Below are 22,261 nucleotides of genomic sequence, written 5' to 3'. Positions count from 1 at the left end.
AACTTTTATATTGAATAAAACATGGAATATTAAAGTCTTAAGTAAAATATGACCTCAGCCCAGTCTCTGATGTGCTCGTTGTTGGCTTTGTCCTGGATGAGTCTGTCCAGCTGTTTGCTGAGCTCCTCTCCAGTGAGGACCTTCTTCTCATCCACTTCCTTTGACTCCGTCTCCTCTCCTGTGGTGAACTCCACTTTCTAAATTACATAACAAACAAAGAAAATTTAAGACCCTCTTATAAGTTGTTTGCTTTTAATTCTTTATTTTTTTTAAACAACCAAAACACAACACAGGGCATGAGGGGTAAGTGGGTATTGGCATGAGGACTGCATTTGTGTCAGCAATTAAATATCTTTATTTCTACAGTATATAATAGATACTCATGATAAATACCTGCTCAGTCACAAACTTGTTGTCGTCTTCATCCTCAGCAACTTGAGGACACTCTGCCCCCTTGTGGATCTGTTCGATTGTTTCAGGACCCTGGTCTTCTCTCGTTATCGGGCCCTGGTCTCCTCTATGAGGCACCCAGTTATTCTGTAGATCAGAGATGGACGATGGTTATAAAAACAGTCTGTAACTGTTCTAACATCTGTTGTTAATGTCTACATTCATGGTTCACATGCGACTCATAATCCCTGTGGATTACTTCACACACAGTAAAAAAAAAAATGTTGCTCATTCAGGAATATTTCTTATCAGTGATGCCACTGTGAAGGCAACTCTCATGATACAGTGAGAGATCCAAGACAGTGGCTTCCATCTGCTCGACTACTGATCCAAACAAACATCTCTCCTCTGACATGAAATCTTTTTTTTGCGTCTGTGTTCAGTAGTGTGGCAGCTGCGCTGTCCCGAAGCTTTGAATATTTCTCACCGAAGCTTCAAAGACCAAAAAATGGTATTGGGTACAGCCCTATATATGATAAAATGTATGTTGTATGCTCTTGTCTAGAACACACCCACACCCACCAACATCATCTTGTTCTCCCATCCCCTGACAAAATTTGTTAACTGGCCTGTATTCACTTTTCTTGTCGTCCTCTTGTTGTTCTGTTAGTGTAGTGTTTTTTGTCTTGCAATGAATTAAAAAAAAATCCTTAAACAGGCTTAAAATACACATACTGTATGTATATATTGTAAATAAAGTTTGTTGAAGTATATAAAAAATAAAATTTAAAAAAATTATATTTCTTAGCTGTAGTCCCAACAATAAATGCTTGTTATTGAAATATTCCGGTATGGATTATTTAATATTTACCCCTCTGAGGTCCAAGACGTCTTGTAGCATTAAGCGGATTTTGGACGAGGTCTTTTTCTCTCTGATGATCTTGCCCATCTGGTTGAAATACTGATCCATGCGAGGCTGACGGACACAGAAAAAAAGTGTTTTTATGAGTCATGGCTACAAAAAGTGTGTAAATGTTTGTGTGTTCATGCTTTACTTACCTTGGCCTTCTCAATGTACAGGTTTTTGCCAATTGTGGAGAGCAGCATGCAGAGACACTCCAGAGACTCTTCATTACGATTCTTCAGTAGTTTCACTATGCAGTCGTGCATGATTGCCTCTGTCAGCATCTTCAGCTTGAAGAGCTCGCCCATGAACTTTATGTTACCCAGTGAACGGCGTTGGGCCTGGTCTCTGGACTCCTGCAGCTCCACCCTCAAGCGCTCACGCTCCTCTCCCTGAGGGCAGATAAAAGTGGGGGTAAAATCATCAGTTTAGTCTAAACCATAGACTGTATATAAAGCTGGACGACATGACAGCTCCCCAAAAGTGAAGCCAAAACATCTCGATCGCCCCCTAGTGGCTGGTTGCAGTATAGCTCCATGTTAGTGGATGGAACATGGGTCAAACTAAAAAGTCAAAGAACATGTCAAATACATTTTTCCCAAAGATTGTTTCTGTCATTTTAGGTAGTTCTTATCACGCTGATGTATGCGTTAATTTTTCTGATAAGTTGGGTTTTAATTAGTTATTTGATGCTATAAAAAGGTGTGTGTGGGCGGGACCTTGATACCACCACCCGATCACTACTTTGCAGACTCTGGCTCCAAATGATGTCAAAATCTCAAGATGGCAGTACAAAAGTAGAAGTGCCGTGCAAAAATAAAACAAAATTATTTCTATTCTATTGTCATATTATAATGTCTCTACCGAAATGGCCTGTTTTGAACAATAAAAATATTATAAATATGCACATTATTATATCTGTTTACTTACCTATTTATTTATTATACTTTTGAGCCCAGCCACTTCCCAGAGGAGCATAAAGTGAGCAATTGATATACATGGAAGTTAGAAAAATCCAGCACACAGGTTTTGAGAGCGATCTCAATCCTTTTCATGTCAAAGACCTCCAAAATTGATGTCCAATAGACCACAGACCATGGATGCATAAGAGGTTGTGCCCTGTGCTTTTGCGCTGCATGTTAGTAAATAGCCTGTACATTAAATTCTGTGGCTCAAACCTGGCTTGGGGCCCTTCTGTGTGGAGTTTGCATGTTCTCCCCGTGTTAGTGTGGGTTTTCTCCGGGTTCTCCAGGTTCCTCCCACAGTCCAAAGACATGCAGGTTAGGTTAATTGTTGACTCTAAATTGCCCGTAGGTGTGAATGTGAGAATGAATGGTTGTCTGTCTCTATGTGTCAGCCCTGTGATAGTCTGGCGACCTGTCCAGGGTGTACCCTGCCTTCGCCCAATATCAATGAGGGCTATTTAAGTGTTTGTACTGGGAAGTTGATTTACCTAAAAAAAAAAAGATCCTCTGATTTATAGACGCCTCGTTCTATATCCATGGCTAAAATTGTCATTTTCAGTCCAAAATGGCAGCAGCGCTACCACAGTGCCATCTAGCGGCTGTTGTCAAAGAAGCACCAGAGTTTTGTTTCTTTAATTCTTTACTCTTCGGTACAGTGGGAGGAAGTGGAGACAACACTATGGTGGTTGCAACAATGATGGTAAAGATCACATTTCTTACTTCTTTGGCAGCCTCTATTTCTTTTTGCTTTTTCTCAATGATGTCATCATCATCCTGGTCCTTCTCAAACTCTTTATGGCAGCGGTTGAGCAGCAGTTTGCGGAAGTTCACAAAAACTCCTGGCTTGTCTGAGGTGGGGACTTTCAACTGAAGGAGAACACATTGAGTATAATTAAACATGTTATTGAATATCCATTTTTCATCTCGCTGATAATCATATGGGTTAAAAGCTTGATTATAAAAATGTTAAACAGAAAATGAAGAGTGATTAAAGTGTGTTTCGTCAGGTCCATCATGAACATTCAGTGGCCCAGACACGTGGCACAAAACAGAAGTCATCATTGAAGTAAATGATAAGATCTGGATAAAATCACAAGACTTACCCCCATAAGGCAGCGGCACATGTTGGCGTAGACCACAGAGGAATTAGGCTCTGAGATTGCCTTCTCAAAGATGAGGTCAATGGCACCCTTCAGTCTCTCCTCTGTGTCTATCGTCAGATCCATCACTTGTTTCATCAGCTCCTGAAACTTCTGAGGGGTCAGCTTGTCGAGGATACTGCGCAGACTATTGAACAGCTCTTGAGTCTTGGCCTGTTCAAGACTGATCATTTTCCAGGGCTCTTTCCTCTGACCCTGCTGGGAGCGACGTGGCCCAGGTGGCTAAAAGGAGGGGAATGCAAGCGTCATCAACACAATGTGGTCTGTAACTGCTCCAACACCTGTCGACATTCATGGTTCCTATGAGACTCATAATCTCTGTGGATTACTTCACACACAGTATAAAACAATTTTGCTCATTCAGGATTATTTCTTAGCTTTAGTCACCACCATAAATGCTTGTTATTGCAATATCCGGTTATGGATTAATTAATATTTACCTTTCTGAGGTCCAAGATGTCTTGTAGCATTAAACTGATTCTAGATGAGGTCTTTCTCTCTTGTGATTTAGCAGAATAAGTGTGCAAGACTGGGGCGATTTCTTACCGTGCACCCAAACAAAACTTCAAGACTTCAAACACTATATTTAACTATAATAACAAGCGCCAAAGCCTTGAGTTAAACAGAGTGAAAACCTGAAACTGGGGACAATAAATGTAGTGAAAACTTCCATGTTAGACTAAGATGTTACCTTTGTGATCTTGCTAAGGCGGGTGGTGTCGATGGGTCTGTTCCTGGAGATGGGCACCGTGTTCCATCCCTCATCCTGAGGCTGGCTAGTCCAGCGACGTCCTGGTGTGTGGGAGCCTCGGCCCCACATGTTCCATCCCTCATCCTGCAACCAGTTACTCTGTAGATCAGAGATGGAAGATGGTTATAAAACAAGTCTGTAACTGCTCCAACACCTGTCGACATTCATGGTTCCTACGAGACTCAAAATCTCCATGAATTACTTCACACACAGTATAAAACAATTTTGCTCATTCAGGAATATTTCTTAGCTTTAGTCACCACCATAAATGCTTGTTATTGCAGTATCCGGTTATAGATTAATTCATATTTACCTTTCTGAGGTCCAAGACATCTTGTAGCATTAAACTGATTCTGGATGAGATCTTTCTCTCTTTGATGATCTGGTCCATCTGGTTGAAGTACTGATCCATGCGAGGCTGACAGGGACACAGAAAAAAGTGGCTTTTATGAGTCATGGCTACAAAAAAATTTAATTCTTGTAAATGTGTGTGTTCATGCTTTACTTACCTTGGCCTTCTCAAAGTCCAGGTCTTTACCAATTGTGGAGAGCAGCATGCAGAGACACTCCAGAGACTCTTCATTATCTTTCTTCAGTAGTTTCACTACACAGTCGTGCATGATGGCCTCTGTCAGCATCTTCAGCTTGAAGAGCTCACAAATGAACTTTATGTTACCCAGTGAACGGCGACGGGCCTGGTCTCTGGAATCCTGCAGCTCCACCCTCAAGCGCTCACACTCCTCTCCCAGAGGGCAGATACAGTTTAGTCTAAACAACAAAAAAACTCTGTGGTCTTTTTCGACAGTGACAGTAAAAGAGCACATTTCTTACTTCTTTGGCAGCCTCTATTTCTTTTTGCTTTTTCTCAAAGATTTCATCATCATCCTGTTCCTTCTCAAACTCTTTCTGGCAGCGGTTGAGCAGCAGTTTGCGGAAGTTCACAAAAACTCCTGGCTTGTCTGAGGTGGGGACTTTCAACTGAAGAAGGAAACCATTGAGTATAATGAAACATTGTTATTGAATATACATTTTTCATTTCGCTGATAATCATATGGCTTAAAAGCTTGATTATAAAAATGTTAAACAGAAAATGAAGTGATTAAAGTGTGCTTCATCAGGTCCATCATGAACATTCAGTGGCCCAGACACGTGGCACAAAACAGAAGTCATCATTGGAGTAAATGATTAGATCTGGATAAAATCACAAGACTTACCCCCACAAGGCAGCGGCACATGTTGGCATAGGCCACAGAGGAGTTAGGCTCTGAGATGGCCTTCTCAAAGATGAGCTCAACGGTTCCCTTCAGCCTCTCCTCTGTGTCTATCGTCAGATCCATCACTTGTTTCATCAACTCCTGAAACGTCTGACGGGTCAGCTTGTTGACGATACTGTGCAGATGATTGAACAGCTCTTGAGTCTTGACCTGTTCGGGATCGTCGTCTTCGTCTTCCTCCGCGCCGCTGCTTCGAGTGGACATCTTGGCTGTGGGCTTCCAGGCCTTCTCAGCCTTGCTGAACTGCACGTCGTCACTGAGGGACATGCTGCTGATGATTTTCCTGGTCTCTTTCCTCTGATCCTGCTGGGAGCGACGCGACCCAGGTGGCTAAAAGGAGGGGAAGGCAAGCGTCATCAACACAATGTGGTGTCACTATCTCCAAAAGTCCCTAAATCTAGTGAGAAAGTCGCCAAGTCGGCAACACTGACAGTCCGTCCGTTCAGGTCTCCCTCCAAAGTCACTCCCCAAAATTATCATCATGACCATATTATAATGAACGTGAACAGCGAACATGGCTATTGTTAGTACTCACAGCTGTCAAGTTAGCAGGTAGTGGAAGACTCCAGTTGTGGCCCGTACAGGCCTATTACAGTCCTGCGAAAGCCACAGATACCAGATTTTTTTCTCTGTTTTGTCAGAGCATTTGATTTATTGATTGCTATCAGGATGTAATGATTACCAACTCCAGCTTTAATGTACAGTATTTTCAACAATTATAACTTATCTTATGTAGACAAATACATTTTTATAAAATTACAACTGTGTTTTATTGTCATGCATTATCTGTTTATACACAAGTTATGGATACTTCACAGGATGAGTTATCGTTGTTGACAAATTACATTAATAAACACTTAAATTATCTTATCTGCTGACAAATACATTATTATAAGATAAGATAAGATGAACCTTTATTAATCCCCGGGGGGATATTCAGGTGTCAAAGCAGCAAAGCGCAGATACAGAGGTACAGGTGTACAAAAAGATTATAAAACAATAAATAGAAATACAGAATATACACAGTGAATGAACATAGTGAATGGACATAGCGTGTACCGTCTGTCAATAAAAAAATGTAGTGTACAATAAATAGATGTAATATGTGCAGTCTATAAAATGGTTTATGGGATGTAGTGTAAAGTAAGTTTAAAGTGCACCAGTGGTTAGGAGAGCTGGTTGCAGGTAGTGCAGATAGTGCAGTTTTCATGTGGGGGTCAGCCTTGGTTATGTATTATAAAACATTTATTAAATGTGTACATACTGCTTATAAGTGCTAAATATTATTATCTAATATTGTGAGAAGATGTCATTTCAAGGCCTTTAATATTGTTTTACTTCATATTTCATTTACATGGAGCATATTGTTAAATAAATGTGTTTCACTGAAACATAACATTGCTGATTGTATCAGGAGCACCAGGCAAATAATGAATGGTGAAATGATGAGCTGATTAATCAATGCACTATTAATTAATCAGCTTAATATTTATGTAATTTACCAAGTAAAACAATGCTGAATATTGTCACCTCTGTATCTCACCGTGAGACAGCACCTTTCCAGGGAAATGAAAGTGAAACTTATGTCTGCTGTCTTCTCCTGCACAAACACTAGAGATAAGTTTCACTTTCTCATAAACAGATATCGAGTGTTTTTTAGGTGAACCTTTCTTTTAGGTGCTAAAATATGTTTTGCTGTCAGTCCACAACAGTATATAACTTTACTCCTGTAGCTGGTAACGTTTAACTACTTCTGTCTGTTTCTCCACACTGTCATCTACTGCAGGTCTTACACCGACTATACAAATAATAATAATAATAATAATAATCATAATAAATTGGACTTATCAGAAACCCAAGGACGCTTTACAAAGGGGGCACACAAAATCATACTAATAAATAACACAGAGGAGAAATTAAAGCTATTAAAAGAGTGATGTATAGGAAGAGTCAGCTGAGATCGTTAGCCTTGATGAACAGGTGGTGTTTGAGGTATAAGTACCTCAAAAAACACACTTCAAAACACCCAAATTATCCCTTTAATGACTGGAAGTATGGCTTTACAAGTTATATAAGTATGGCAAAAAAAAAGACTTACACAATTCCAGAGACGGACGCTGTTTCTGAAGGCTCTCTGCTCGACCAAGGCCTGATGAAGGAGGTTGAGTCATGCGTCATATCTGCCGGCGGTATCACACATGCGCAAAACCATCCAAGAAAGACGCCCCATCCTCATCCAGGTGTTGGTCGAGCCGACAGCCTTCAGGAACAGCGTCTGTCTGCCGTTGCAACTCAACTTGTGTAAGTCTTTTTTTGCCATACTTATATAGCTTGTAAAGCCATACTTCCAGTCATTAAAGGGATCATTTGGGTGTTTTGAAGTGGGTTTTTTTGAGGTACTAATACATAGTCAGTGTATTACCTACAGTAGTAGTAGTAGTATTAGTAAACACCTCCAGTGTGGAGATACAGACAGTAGTAGTTAAACGTTACCAGCTATAGGAGTAAAGTTATATACTGTTGTTGACTGGCAGCAAAACATATTTTATCACCTAAAAGAAAGGTTCACCTAAAAAAACACTCGATATCAGTTTATGAGGAAGTGAAACCTATCTCTAGTGTTTGTGCAGCAGAAGACAGCAGACATAAGTTTCACTTATGTGAAAGGTGCTGTCTCACGGTAAGATGCAGCTGGTGAATTACATAAATATTAAAATAGTGCATTGATTAATCAGCTCATCATTTCACCATTCATTATTTGCCTGGTGCTCCTGATACAATCAGCACTGTTATGTTTCAGTGAAACACATTTATTTAGCAATATGCCCCATGTAAATGAAATATGAAGTAAAAAAAATATTAAAGGTCTTAAAATGACTTTTTCTCACAGTATTAGATAATAACCTCTGTCTTTTGCCCCACTCATTTAGCACTTCTAGGCAGTATGTACACATTTAATAAATGTTTTATAATACATTACCAAGGCTGATCCCCACATGAAAACTGCACTATCTGCATCTACCTGCAACCACCTCTCCTAACCACTGGTGCACTTTAAACTTACTTTACACTACATCCCATATACCAACCATAGACTGCACATATTACATCTATTTATTGTACACTACATTTTTTTATTGACAGACGGTACACGCTATGTCCATTCACTATGTTCATTCACTATGTATATTCTGTATTTCTATTTATTGTTTTATAATCTTTTTGTACACCTGTACCTCTGTATCTGCGCTTTGCTGCTTTGACACCTGGATTTCCCCCCGGGGATTAATAAAGGTTCATCTTATCTTATCTTATAATAATGTATTTGTCAGCAGATAAGATCATTTAAGTGTTTATTAATGTAATTTGTCAACAACGATAACTCATCCTGTGAAGTAACCATAACTTGTGTATAAACAGATAATGCATGACAATAAAACACAGTTGTAATTTTATAAAGATGTATTTGTCTACATAAGATAAGTTATAATTGTTGAAAATACTGTACATTAAAGCTGGAGTTGGTAATCATTACATCCTGATAGCAATCAATAAATCAAATGCTCTGACAAAACAGAGAAAAAAATCTGGTATCTGTGGCTTTCGCAGGACTGTAATAGGCCTGTACGGGCCACAACTGGAGTCTTCCACTACCTGCTAACTTGACAGCTGTGAGTACTAACAATAGTACCATGTTCATTGTTCACGTTCATTATAATATGGTCATGATGATCATTTTGGGGAGTGACTTTGGAGGGAGACCTGAACGGACAGACTGCCAGTGTTGCCGACTTGGCGACTTTCTCACTAGATATAGGGACTTTTGGAGATAGTGACACCGCATTGTGTTGATGACGCTTGCCTTCCCCTCCTTTTAGCCACCTGGGCTGCGTCGCTCCCAGCAGGGTCAGAGGAAAGAGACCAGGAAAATCATCAGCAGCATGTCCCTCAGTGACGACGAGCAGTTCAGCAAGGCTGAGAAGGCCTGGAAGCCAACGGCGAAGAAGTCCACTCAAAGCCACGGCGCGGAGGAAGACGAAGACGACGATCCCGAACAGGTCAAGACTCAAGAGCTGTAAATATGAATGAATCCATAACCGGATATTGCAATAACAAGCATTTATGGTGGTGACTAAAGCTAAGAAATATTCCTGAATGAGCAAAATTGTTTTATACTGTGTGTGAAGTAATTCATGGAGATTTTGAGTCTCGTAGGAACCATGAATGTCGACAGGTGTTGGAGCAGTTACAGACTTGTTTTATAACCATCTTCCACTCAGGCCGACCCGGTCCCTGTTGCTCCACCTGAACCTCCCGCTGAGGTTGTAGATGAGACCTGGGAGGAGCAAGAGGACAAGCAGAATGCAGTACCTAAAGCCACACCTGAGCCAACTGATCAGAAATACCAGTACAAAGGAGGTAGGTTGTGACTAAGATTCTCCAGAGATGGCACTGTTGAAGTTTTTTTTTGTGTGTAGTTGTACGGTAGCTGCTGTTTTGATGTACATGTGTAGATATGTTTTTCTATGCACACATGCACCCTAAAGTTAAAAACAAAAAAGAGGTGCATCAAAAAAACGAGGGCACAGTCAAATTTATTTCTTTTTTTAATGTTAATGCAACACATATAATGTTTCTTGTACATCTCTCAGAACAATGGAAGCCGATAGACCCAGAAGACAAGAAGTGGTACGACAGGGAGTTCCTCCTGGGCTTGCAGTTCATCAGCGCCAGTATGAACAAACCTGATGGCCTGCCGACCATCAGTGATGTGGTCCTGGACAAGGTAGGGGACGTTTTACATCATTTTGCTGTGGAGTGCGATAATAATGTCATTCATATGTGACATTAATGACAAATAAGTGGATATTGAAATAGAAGCTGCATGGAAGTATTTTACTTAAATTTGACCTCATTGGGGTGACCTCTAGCTCGCCCGCTAGAGCGTGCGCCCCATGTAGGCTGAGTCCTTGGCAGTGGCCCAGGTTTGTTTCCGACCCACGGCCCTTAGCTGCGTGTCATCCCCTCTCCCCCCCCTTTCCTGTCATTCTCCAGCTGTACTAACAAAGGCAATAAAAGCCCTAAAAAATCTTTTGACCTCATGAGCACAATTGTTTTTTTTAATATATCATGGTGATATAATGGAGAATGAGGAAACTTGACGTTCATCTTGTCTTGTCAGTGTTTTGTATTTTTGTGTGGACACCTAAGGTCATTTTTCCTTTCTTTAACTTCAGGCAAACAAGACTCCAATGCGGCCTCCTGACCCAGCTCGGATGATGAATGTTGGTCCTGATTTTACTCCCTCGTATTTGGGGAACCTTGGGAGCAGATCAGTCGGAGGACCACGAGGCCCGGTGAGTGAATTTGTCTCTTCCCTTTTTTGGGGTGGTTTCTAATGAAAGGAAATTCTTGTCCCTTTCGATTACGGCATGATTCCATGTATTTGTTTTGTTGTATACGGTTTTCTTTTCTAACTTTTCTAAATATGCAACCTGGGCTACGTCGCTCCCAGCAGGGTCAGGGGAAAGAGCCCAGTAAAATCATCCTCAGCAGCATGTCCCTCGGTGACGACGTGCAGCTCAACGAGGCTGAGAAGGCCTGGAAGCCCGCGGCGAAAAAGTCCACTCGAGAACGCGCCGCAGAGGAAGAGGAAAGCGATGATCCCGAACAGGCCAAGACTCAAGAGTTGTTCAAGCGTCTACGCAGTATCCTCAACAAGCTGACCCCTCAGAAGTTTCAGGAGTTGATGAAACAAGTAATGGATATGACGATAGACACGGAGGAGAGGCTGAAGGGTGCCATTGACCTCATCTTTGAGAAGGCAATCTCAGAGCCGAACTTCTCTGTGGCCTACGCCAACATGTGCCGCTGCCTTATGGGGGTAAGTCATGTGATTTTTATCCAGACCTCATCATTTACTCCAATGATGACAGTGTCTGGGCCACTGAATGTTTCATAATGGACCTGATGAAGCACAATTTAATCACTCTCCATTTTCTGTTTAACTTCTGTATACAATGGTCTGGGTGAATACTCGATTCGGATTGGCTGCAATGTTATTGACTTTGAATCTTCCGAGCATAACATTAGCTTTATGCTAGCAATATGCTAATTACAATTTCGTGAAAATCTTGTTATTGATTTTGGGACAGTGACGTGGCTGAATAGCTAGCTATTCTGTCAAATCATATTTACTGTTTTTCAACAGTATGCAATCTTATTGACTTTGAATCTTCTTAGTTTTCTGACTCATACCTGAGCCAAAGGGTTCTATGAGCTGAGCGGAGTAGACATATCTGCCGTATTAGCAAACATTCAGGGTTACCAGGGAAACGGAGTGAATGGATTATGAAAAACTTTCGATTTTGGTTAGAAAAACGCATGAAAATATAAATTAATGGTCTTATTTGTTTTTTCTTTGGCAAGTGACCATGATATATGTGGGATGATACCCTTCAAGGTGTCCATAATCAAGAATTAATGGACTTTGCGGAGGCAACCGTCGTCCGCGGCCTTCATGACGTCCATTAGATCCTAATAATAGACACCTCACTAGGCATTATCCCTTATAGAATTTAGTTTTTAACCCATATAATTATCAGTGAGATGAAAAATGTATATTCAATAAAAATGTTTAATTATACTCAATGTTTTCCTCCTTCAGTTGAAAGTCCCCACCTCAGACAAGCCAGGAGTTTTTGTGAACTTCCGCAAACTGCTGCTCAACCGCTGCCAGAAAGAGTTTGAGAAGGAACAGGACGATGATGAAATCTTTGAGAAAAAGCAAAAAGACATGGAGGCTGCCAAAGAAGTAAGAAATGGGATTTTTCGTCACTGTCGAAAAAGACCAAAGTGTTTCGTTTAAAACTAAACTGATCATATTACCCCCACTAAGTACAAACTCCTACTTGTATCTGCCCTCAGGGAGAGGAGCGTGAGCGCTTGAGGGTGGAGCTGCAGGATTCCAGAGACCAGGCCCACCGCCGTTCACTGGGTAACATAAAGTTCATTGGCGAGCTCTTCAAGCTGAAGATGCTGACAAAGGTCATCATGCACGACTGTGTAGTGAAACTACTGAAGAATCATGATGAAGAGTCTCTGGAGTGTCTCTGCATGCTGCTCTCCACAATTGGTAAAGACCTGGACTTTGAGAAGGCCAAGGTAAGTAAAGCATGAACACACACATTTACAAGAATTACATTTTTTTGTAGCCATGACTCATAAAAGACACTTTTTTCTGTGTCCCTGTCAGCCTCGCACGGATCAGTACTTCAACCAGATGGACAAGATCATCAAAGAGAAAAAGACCTCATCCAGAATCCGCTTCATGCTACAAGACGTCTTGGACCTCAGAAAGGTAAATATTAATTAATCCATAACCGGATATTGCAATAACAAGCATCTATGGTGGTGACTAAAGCTAAGAAATAATCCTGAATGAGCAAAATTATTTTATACTGTGTGTGAAGTAATCCACGGGGATTATGAGTCTCATAGGAACCATGAATGTCGACAGGTGTTGGAGCAGTTACAGACTTGTTTTATAACCATCTTCCATCTCTGATCAACAGACTAACTGGTTGCAGGATGAGGGATGGAACATGTGGGGCCGAGGCTTCCACACACCAGGACGTCGCTGGACTAGCCAGCCTCAGGATGAGGGATGGAACACGGTGCCCATCTCCAGGAACAGACCCATCGACACCACCCGCCTTAGCAAGATCACAAAGGTAACATCTTAGTCTAACATGGAAGTTTTCACTACATTTATTGTCCCCAGTTTCAGGTTTTCACTCTGTTTAAGTCAAGGCTTTGGCGCTTGTTATTATAGTTAAATATAGTGTTATTGTTATTGTTATTGTATTGTTATTGTTTGAAGTCTAGAAGTTTTGTTTGCGTGCATGGTAAGAAATTGCCCCAGTCTTGCACACTTATTCTGCTAAATCACAAGAGAGAAAGACCTCATCCAGAATCAGTTTAATGCTACAAGACATCTTGGACCTCAGAAAGGTAAATATGAATTAATCCATAACTGAATATTGCAATAACAAGCATTTATGGTGCTGACTAATGCTAAGAAATAAGAAATAAAAAAAGAAGGGAACTAAGGGAAAGCATAATAAAGGAAATAAATAAAAGAGCAATAAACATAAATTATATAATAATAATGTACACTAATGCTAATACTAATCCTACCTTTGCCAACAACAAAGCTACTACTAATAACAGCAATAATAATAATAAAGTCAGGGGGAGTCCACTGGCAGTGAAGCACGACCAGGAAGCTCCAGAATGGGTCCAGCTTTGGGTCGCCCGACCCTGATAGGAGGGGGCTGGCCCATTGTGGGCATGATCCCTTAAAAACAGCTCCCAGACCCAAAGGAGGGACCTGTTAATCAGGGATTTACAGTCAGTTGATTTAGATGTGGAAAGGAAGAATAATAATATCTAGGGCTGTCAAAGTTAAAGTGGCAGTAGGCAGAATATTTTTGGCATCATTGGGCAAAAATTCCATAATAACCTTTCAGCATTTTGTAATTCAAGTGTTCTGAGATAACTAGATGGCTCTGTTTTCAGGCTTTAAAAAATCTAGCCCTTTGACCGGTACATGGCATTCTTTCAAGAGATTTCCAACATGGCTGCCGGGTCACAAACTTCTCATTTTACAGCTAAACAGTACACTAAAAGATGATTCTGAAAACATTCGAGGCAAGAAATAGGCATTAACGTTACTTAATATTGATTCATATTCGATCAGCGCTGCCGAGTTTTACCGTTCTGTCGGAGTTGGCGAGTGATTGGCATTCGGCTCTCATAGACAGCAGACCTCAGATCAGCTCTTACTGCTTGTTTTCCTCCAGTCTGTAAAATCTTGCAGATGCCGTTAGGAGCACCGGAGGACACAGAGGCACATGATTTTTTTCAGGTTACCTGTTTCATGTACTACTATCAGGATACAGCAACTGTTTTATAAAAATAACTTTTTTTAATCATATTTGCTCCAATCTCGCCTACTTCAGCTTTAACACGGTAATAACGTGTTAACGCAAATTCGTTTTAACGCCACTAATTTCTTTAACACATTATCGCAACTTGTGATTTTTAGGTTGTAGCGGGCTCAGTTTTAAAGCTAGAGTGAAGATACTGGTATAATGTGAAATTGGAAAATCTAAAGAATCCATTGGTACCAACACATTGGGGAGTGGCTTTGGAGGGAGACCTGAACGGACGGACTGTCAGTGTTGATGACTTGGCGACTTTCTCACTAGATATAGGGACTTAGATAGTGACACCACATTGTGTTGATGACACTTGCCTTCCCATCCTTTTAGCCACCTGGGCCGCGTCGCTCCCACCGGGGTCACAGGAAAAAGCCCAGGAAAATCATCAGTCCCGAACAGGTCAAGACTCAAGAGCTGTTCAATAGTCTGCACTGTATCCTCGACAAGCTGACCCCTCAGAAGTTTCGGGAGCTGATGAAACAAGTGATGGATCTGACGATAGACACAGAGGAGAGGCTGAAGGGAACCGTTGAGCTCATCTTTGAGAAGGCCATCTCAGACCCTAACTCCTCTATGGTCTATGGCTACATGTGCCGCTGCCTTATGGGGGTAAGTCTTGTGATTTTATCCAGATCTAATCATTTACTCCAATGATGACTTCTGTTTTGTGCCACGTGTCTGGGCCATGGAATGTTCATGATGGACCTTAAAGCACACTTTAATCACTCTTCATTTTCTGTTTAACGTTTTTGTGATCAAGCTTTTAACCCATATGATTATCAGCGAGATGAAAAATGTATATTCAATAACAACGTTTAATTATACTCAATGGTTTCCTCCTTCAGTTGGAAGTCCTCATCTCAGACAAGCCAGGAGCTTCCGTGAACTTCCGCAACTTGCTGCTCAACCGCTGCCAGAAAGAGTTTGAGAAGGAACAGGATGATGATGTAATCATTGCGAAAAAGCAAAAAGAAATAGAGGCTGCCAAAGAGGTAAGAAATGTGATCTTTTACTGTCACTGTTGTTGTTTAGACTAAACTGTATCTGCCCTCAGGGAGAGGAGTGTGAGCACTTTAGGGTGGAGCTGCAGGAGTCCAGAGACCAGGCCCGTCGCCGTTCACTGGGTAACATAAAGTTGCTTGGTGAGCTCTTCAAGCTGAAGATTTTGAATGAGGCCATCATGTACATCTGCATAGGGGAACTACTGAAGAATCATGATGAAGAGTCACTGGAGTGTCTCTACATGATGCTCTCCACAATTGGTAAAGACCTGGACTTTGAGAAGGCCAAGGTAAGTAAAGCATGAACACAAACATTTACAAGAATTACTTTTTTTGTAGCCATGACTAATTGTTTCTGTGTCCCTGTCAGCCTCGCATGGATCAGTACTTCAACCAGATGGACCAGATCATCAAAGAGAGAAAGATCTCATCCAGAATCAGTTTAATGCTACAAGACGTCTTGGACCTCAGAAAGGTAAATATGAATGAATCCATAACCAGATATTGCAATAACAAGCATTTATGGTGGTGACTAAAGCTAAGAAATATTCCTGAATGAGCAAAATTGTTTTATACTGTGTGTAAAGTATTCCACGGGGATTATGAGTCTCATAGGAACCATGAATGTCGACAGGTGTTGGAGCAGTTACAGACTTGTTTTATAACCATCTTCCATCTCTGATCTACAGAGTAACTGGGTGCCTCGTAGAGGAGACCAGGGTCCTAAAACAATCGACCAGATCCAGAAGGAGGCAGAGATGGAGGAGCAGAGGGAACACATGTCCAAGAAAGAGGGAGGAGGTGGAGGAGGAGGAGGCGGCAGGATGGGAGGGAACAATGGTAGAAATACTTTATGTCCTGGAGGAAAGGTTGTGTACACACAGAGACTGGAATCATACTGAACTCTTATTTTCATTTTTTTCTCAGCAGTTAAGCGTGAGAGCGCCCCCACTCCTCCTCCCTCTCTTCCAAAACCTGCCTTGAGTGAAGAGGAGTTGGAGAAGAAGTCGAACGCCATCATTGAAGAATACCTCCACATTAATAACTTGAAGGTACAAACATGACGCCATGCAACAAAGTGTATTTTATTTAAATGTATGCATATTATCAGGCTTAACCAGCAAATGCCTGGAATACGAAACCCCTCTGAACGGCTTGTGTGTCTTCTGCTGCTTCTGTAGGAGGCGTTGCAGTGTGTGACAGAACTCAACAGTGCCTCACTGCTCTACGTGTTTGTGCGGAACGGCGTGGAGTCGACGCTTGAGCGCAGCACCGTGGCTAGAGAGCGCATGGGCATGTTGCTGCACCAGCTCGTAAAGGCAGAGGTATTGCCCACAGAGCAGTACTACAAAGGGTGAGCTTTAACAGGAAAAACATCACACCGTGTTTCAAATGTTTGAGAAGTTGTTTGCCTCTAGTGCTTTCTTATTTGCTCTCGCCAGACTGATTATTTGAGAACTAATTTATGTTTAAAGTGAGATTGATTGCTGTGTGTTTTTTGGTACCGTAGGCTAGAAGAGACCCTGGAGGCTGCGGAAGACACGGCCATAGATATACCTCACATCTGGCTCTACCTGGCTGAACTCATTATCCCCATGCTCCATGAGGGAGGCATCCCTATGGGACAGCTCTTCAGGTGAGCCACAGTGCTGGAAGTCAGCAACAATCATTAAATCAAATAAGTCTAAGCAAGCTTAGTTCCTGTAGATTGAGATCTGTCAAACTTATACATCTGACTCGTAGCTTTTTTCATAAAGACCATTGGATCCTCAATTTTTTGCATAGATTGTAATTAATTTAAGTCAACAAGATGTAAAGCAACATTGTCTGGGTGTTTGGCAGTGCTCTGATCATACACATGTGTTGCAATAAGACATATTTTACACATGCAGCTCAAAAACATCAAACCAAAATGAGTGAGTCGGATAACCGGGACACCTTTGTCAGCTTCTCTCAAGTATTACAGAGGCGTCTGTAGGTGTCATTCCCCTTTCTTCACTTTTCCTTTGACAACAAATCTGTTTTCACCTCGAGTATAACTGGTTTTACTAATAATGGTAATAAGTAAAACAACTATATAATAATTTAGTTCAAAGAAAGTGGAAAGCATAATTCAGTGTGTGTGTGTGTTGTGTCTTCAGGGAGATCTCCAAGCCTCTCGTGCCTCTGGGGCAGGCTGGCGTGATGCTGGTACAGATCCTCAAGTTGCTCTGCAAAGAGATGGTATGTCCTACATAAATCCACCTCAAACTTTAACATCTGTTTCATTACATCCTTTTGTACATTAACAAAATCTTAATACTTAATGTAGTTTGACATTTGACTGTTTTTTTTCGCCTGTCAGACCCCTAAGAAGGTCGGGGCCATGTGGACAGAGGGTGGGCTGAATTGGACTGATTTCCTACCCGAGGATGAAGACGTCAACAAGTTTGTCACTGAGCAGGTCTGTAGGCTACAGTAGTGCAAGACAGTGAAACATGAACAACTGAAAACAACCACTCAGGCTGTGTTGGGGGTGTGAGGAGAGAGACTTTAAGCTCTCATACAGAGAAGACACACTCCATAATGAAATACCTTCATACAATCTCATGGACACATAATGTCCTGTGTATCTATTATGAAAGGTATAATGTACAGCGAGTGGGTCATTGCATCGCCCTGTCGGAGTTTCTGCCACAACAATGACTCACTACCTGTACATTATCCTGCTTATTACACAGCTAATCACTTAAGAAATCAATAATTTGACCAAAAAACAGTCCGCCAGAGTCCGACATCACAACTTCGCCCATAGCAACGGTCTGTTATACATAGCAACATAGCAAGAAATAACAGACCGTAGAACGCCGTGATTGACCAATCAGAATCGAGTATTCAACAAAGCCGTGTAATAAATAGAAATAAAGATATTTTATTGCTGAAACAAATGCAGACCTAATGCCAATACCCACTTATCCCTCATGCCCTGTGTCGTGTTTGGTTGTTTAAACAACTTAGAAGTTGATTACTTACAAGAGTATCTTTAAATTTCTTTGTTACGTAATTTAGAAAGTGGAGTTCACCACAGGAGAGGAGACGGAGTCAAAGGAAGTGGATGAGAAGGCTAACTTGGACGAGCAGCAAACTGCTTCCAATCAGTTCGTACGAGCACTGATGACGTCAGTGTGTCAGTCTGCCATCATAGGTAAGTATGACTAACACAGCATGTAAAAGTAACGGCTGTTTGTTTTTGGCTAAAATGATCCTATGTCTTTGTCTGTTAGACACCACTGTTAGTCTTTCCATCTCACAGCGAAGGCATGAATTCTCCATGTTTAAAATGTTTCAGTATAACTGATATATCGATGTTCTGATAGTTGAAACACTAATCACAATATGTGATTTAGTTTAGCAGACCTGTAAAGTAAACATTTTTCATGGCATACAAGAAGTTTTATCTCCGTTGATGAGTTTGTCTCTCCTTGTTTCAGGTGACAACTCGTACAGGGTGGATGCACAGCAGATCAGCCGGAGAGCCAGTCTGCTGCAGAGATACCTGTCTGATGAGCAGAAGGAGCTGCAGGCCCTCTACGCCCTCCAGGCTCTGATGGTGCACATGGAGCAGCCAGCGAGTGAGTATTCATCCACCTGTAGTATCATCAGTAACAAATACCAAACTGTAGCCCTGTAAAAAAATATGCTTAAGTTGTTTGAGCTCATACCTTTCAGGTTCTGACTGTTATTGAGGTTAATTCAAAATGCAAATATTGCCATCATTGAGCCCATAGTTTGAGGTGGTATTAAAAATTAAACTATGAAGCAAGGAACCTCTGTCTGTCTGTGTGTTATTTGCAAATCTCGAGAACCGCTCATCCGATCTACTTCACTTGGAGTGCTTTTTTTTTAATTTAGTGCAATTTGGACATGCAACACGTTTCATTTTAATAAACTTGTGTGAAATTGATGTATTACATAAAAAAATCCCACAATTTAACAAAAACGTAGCATCTATGGCATGAACACTACTATCTGCCCACAATCCCTCAATACAATGCTTCGCATTTGATGGATATAACACCACACCTGTTCAAAATAATGTGACGTGACGAGGGAAAAGTTTAAATTTTATGATGCCGATGAAAACAGGGCAAACGACAAAAATGTTACAGCAACACCAACACCAATCTTTTTTTCTCCTCTGTAGCCAACTGTTTTTCTTTACCAATGCCAGATCAGTATTGACCTCTGTAACCTGTCTCTACAGACCTGCTGCGGATGTTCTTTGACGCATTGTACGACGAAGACGTTATTGAAGAGGAGGCCTTTTACAAATGGGAAACCAGCAAAGACCCTGCGGAGCAAACAGGCAAAGGTGTGGCCTTGAGATCAGTCACCGCCTTTTTCACCTGGCTCCGTGAGGAGGAGGTGCTGATAGAGGAGGAGGAGGAGGAGTGGTCTGACTGGGAATAAAAGACTGAACTGAAAGTTGCCGCCCCCCTTTGGCAAGGCGGGGGCTCTGCAGGCGGCTGCAGAGAGTTGTAGAAAATATTGCCAGAGAGGCAGACTCAAATCAATCCTTAATGAGGATAAATCTTAATTATTTTTTCTTTTCTTTGAGGGAAACAATCATATCTCTCTACCCTCCCTCTCTTGCTTCCTCATTACAGAAATGGCAGTTGTCCAGATGCAGAGAGGTGCTCTAGATAATCCATTGATTATTAGTTGTATTGGAATTTTATTAATATATATATATATATATATTGCTTTCTTTATTTAAGCAGTTATTGCTTGGAACCAAAAAATTGTTCATCATTTTTGCTAGAGAAATTACATAAATATCAAAATAGTGTATTGATTAATCAGCTTGTCATTTCAGCATTAATATTTTGTCTGGTGTTCCAGATACAGTCAGCACTGTTATGTTGCTGATAATGTTCACTTATTGGAGATTGGGGATTATTAGTGGTTCTAATTTGTTTTGAGTGTTTGTATATAAAAATGAACACAAACCAACAGACAGTGAATGTGGGGCTTGTCGGTAATCTTTTGTTTTATTTTCAATATGGCTGTTAACGTGATAATAACATTAACAAGTGCGTTTTAACGCCACTAATTTCTTGCCACTAATGTTGTGTTGTTGGCACAACTGACAGCCGTAACCATCTTGAAATAACTGCAGTTCCTCTCTTTTGTGCCACAGAGCAGCAAAACGCGTTTTTAAATTCCAGTTTTATTTTTTTCTCCTTTTCTTTCCCTTGGTTTGGATATATATATATATATATATATATATATATATATATATATATATATATATATATATATATATATCCCTTCTGTTGTCCTCGGGTCAAATTTGACCAGTTTTTCAAACTTCATTATATCATAAATATGGATTTCTTTAATCTAATTGCCCCAAAATAACATGGATGGTTGCCTACTGTGGTCTTTGCACAAATATTGTCACTACTTTTGTTGAATTGTGGGTGTTTTATTCAAATCTATAGCATCTGTGGTCTTCCCGAGTCAAAATTGACAGGAAGACCACAAGTGTCATTATGTGCTGCTATTAAAAAAATGTAATGCTTTCAAAACATTATTCTGACTAAAAGTTTACATATACCAGTATGTGATAATCCATCAACATTATGTTCCTCTGATAATAACTATATTCAAAATAATTCATAATATCTGCTTTTTGTTTTACTAATAAAAATAGGTATGATTTCACGGAAATTAGGTTTATTAACCTTAATTTCCCCCCCAAAAAAGTGTAAAACTTATTAATTAGGAATGAAGTTGGCCAAAAAGGTGTAACACAGAATTGGGTGATAGTTTATACTGTATGCTTTATAAACAGTCAAACCAGACCGGGTCAGTTTTGACCATGGAAGACAAAAGTTGCATGGTCGACGGGAAGACAATAGGAGGGTTAAGAAGCTACCTGCAACACCATCCTTGAATGTTAGAATTAAAGGTGAGCACATTGAACAGGTAACAGAGGTCAAGTATTTAGGGATAATTTTAGATTCTCAGTTAAACTTTAAAAGTCATGCTAAAAAGATTTGTAAAATGATAAAGTCTAACCTCAGCTGTTTTAGGATGATAAGAAATTGCTTGACATGTGACTGTGCCTTGCTGTTTCTAAACTCAATGATTTTCTCACATCTGTCCTATGGTTTGGCTGCCTGGTCCCAGGCCAACCAGTCCGTAGTAAAACCCATAGAGTGTTTACAATAGGGCCCTGTAAATCTTGGACAAAAAAGCAAATAAGGTACCATCATTGCCGCATTTTGAGTAAATACAAGATGTTACGTTTTGCAAACTTTATTGATTTTCATTATGTAAAGCTTGCGTTTAAATGTTTGAACGGACTTGCTCCTCTGCCTTTCTGCAAATACATCATGAGCTGTAGCAGATCCACCAGAGCAGCTTCAAGTGGCAATTGTAAAGTTCAATTCTGCAGAACATCTTTTGCTCAGACAGCTTTTTCTGTGAAAGGAGCGAAGTCTTTGAACTCGCTATCTGATCACTTGAAATCTGCTGCAAACTTTACCACCTTTAAGAGAGCAACCAAATCCTGTTTAATTCAGCGACAAACCTGTACTCATGTCTAGTTCTTCATGTAATGTTTTTAAATGTGTGCTTTATTGTATTTATTTATTTATTGTACCCATTCCTGTTTTAATCTCTTATTTTCACAAAAAGACCTTCTAGGGACAGGTGTTTGCAAATTAGCATCCGCTATAAGCACTATGATACTAGCATCAAATAGCTGTTTTTAAGTTGTCTATGTACATTGTATTGGTCCCTATTAAATAAACCATGAATGAAT

The 22,261-nt window shown here is 40.6% G+C and overlaps 2 protein-coding genes and 3 non-coding genes across 7 annotated transcripts in view; 2 read left to right on the top strand and 3 right to left on the bottom strand.

The window, feature by feature from the left end:
• LOC141777052 (eukaryotic translation initiation factor 4 gamma 1-like) overlaps positions 1-7,615 on the bottom strand; it is a 12,622-nt gene extending 5,007 nt beyond the window's left edge. Inside the window, exons 1-15 of the mRNA XM_074650984.1 lie at positions 7,543-7,615; positions 6,988-7,055; positions 5,385-5,774; positions 4,993-5,148; positions 4,680-4,907; positions 4,484-4,588; positions 4,111-4,269; positions 3,363-3,641; positions 2,980-3,126; positions 1,450-1,686; positions 1,262-1,366; positions 946-1,075; positions 623-648; positions 394-537; positions 54-197 (exon numbers count right to left, since the gene is read on the bottom strand). Coding sequence (XP_074507085.1) covers positions 54-197; positions 394-537; positions 623-648; positions 946-1,075; positions 1,262-1,366; positions 1,450-1,686; positions 2,980-3,126; positions 3,363-3,641; positions 4,111-4,269; positions 4,484-4,588; positions 4,680-4,907; positions 4,993-5,148; positions 5,385-5,774; positions 6,988-7,055; positions 7,543-7,615 — 2,391 coding nt within the window. The remainder of the gene's footprint in view (positions 1-53; positions 198-393; positions 538-622; positions 649-945; positions 1,076-1,261; positions 1,367-1,449; positions 1,687-2,979; positions 3,127-3,362; positions 3,642-4,110; positions 4,270-4,483; positions 4,589-4,679; positions 4,908-4,992; positions 5,149-5,384; positions 5,775-6,987; positions 7,056-7,542) is intronic.
• On the bottom strand, positions 3,258-3,326 carry LOC141777825 (small nucleolar RNA SNORD66). Its single transcript, XR_012595989.1, has one exon. It is a non-coding gene; the product is annotated as a small nucleolar RNA SNORD66 (small nucleolar RNA).
• LOC141777827 (small nucleolar RNA SNORD66) lies at positions 5,280-5,348 on the bottom strand. The gene has a single exon (XR_012595990.1). It is a non-coding gene; the product is annotated as a small nucleolar RNA SNORD66 (small nucleolar RNA).
• LOC141777228 (eukaryotic translation initiation factor 4 gamma 1-like) lies at positions 7,599-22,261 on the top strand. Of its 3 annotated transcripts, XM_074651290.1 has the most exons (23): positions 7,599-7,745; positions 9,323-9,502; positions 9,725-9,863; positions 10,097-10,230; positions 10,682-10,801; positions 10,960-11,328; positions 12,112-12,258; positions 12,372-12,608; positions 12,700-12,804; positions 13,019-13,177; positions 14,780-15,058; positions 15,295-15,441; positions 15,504-15,740; positions 15,821-15,925; positions 16,140-16,290; positions 16,378-16,502; positions 16,632-16,804; positions 16,961-17,086; positions 17,592-17,673; positions 17,795-17,893; positions 18,499-18,634; positions 18,921-19,061; positions 19,694-22,261. In XM_074651290.1, the coding sequence occupies exons 1-23, from the start codon at positions 7,614-7,616 to the stop codon at positions 19,897-19,899; spliced, it is 3,729 nt and encodes a 1,242-aa protein (XP_074507391.1). In that variant the 5' UTR covers positions 7,599-7,613; the 3' UTR covers positions 19,900-22,261. The 3 variants fall into 3 exon arrangements, with proteins under 3 accessions (XP_074507391.1, XP_074507392.1, XP_074507393.1); XM_074651291.1 differs by lacking the exon at positions 10,682-10,801 and having other exon boundaries at positions 11,026-11,328; XM_074651292.1 differs by lacking the exon at positions 7,599-7,745 and having other exon boundaries at positions 9,323-9,519.
• On the top strand, positions 15,095-15,154 carry LOC141777828 (small nucleolar RNA SNORD66). Its single transcript, XR_012595991.1, has one exon. It is a non-coding gene; the product is annotated as a small nucleolar RNA SNORD66 (small nucleolar RNA).

The sequence above is a fragment of the Sebastes fasciatus genome, chromosome 11, assembly GCF_043250625.1.
Source record: "Sebastes fasciatus isolate fSebFas1 chromosome 11, fSebFas1.pri, whole genome shotgun sequence".
Lineage (NCBI taxonomy): Eukaryota > Metazoa > Chordata > Actinopteri > Perciformes > Sebastidae > Sebastes > Sebastes fasciatus.
Note: the sequence above shows the minus strand (reverse complement) of the source record. Positions and strands in the feature narration are given on the sequence as shown.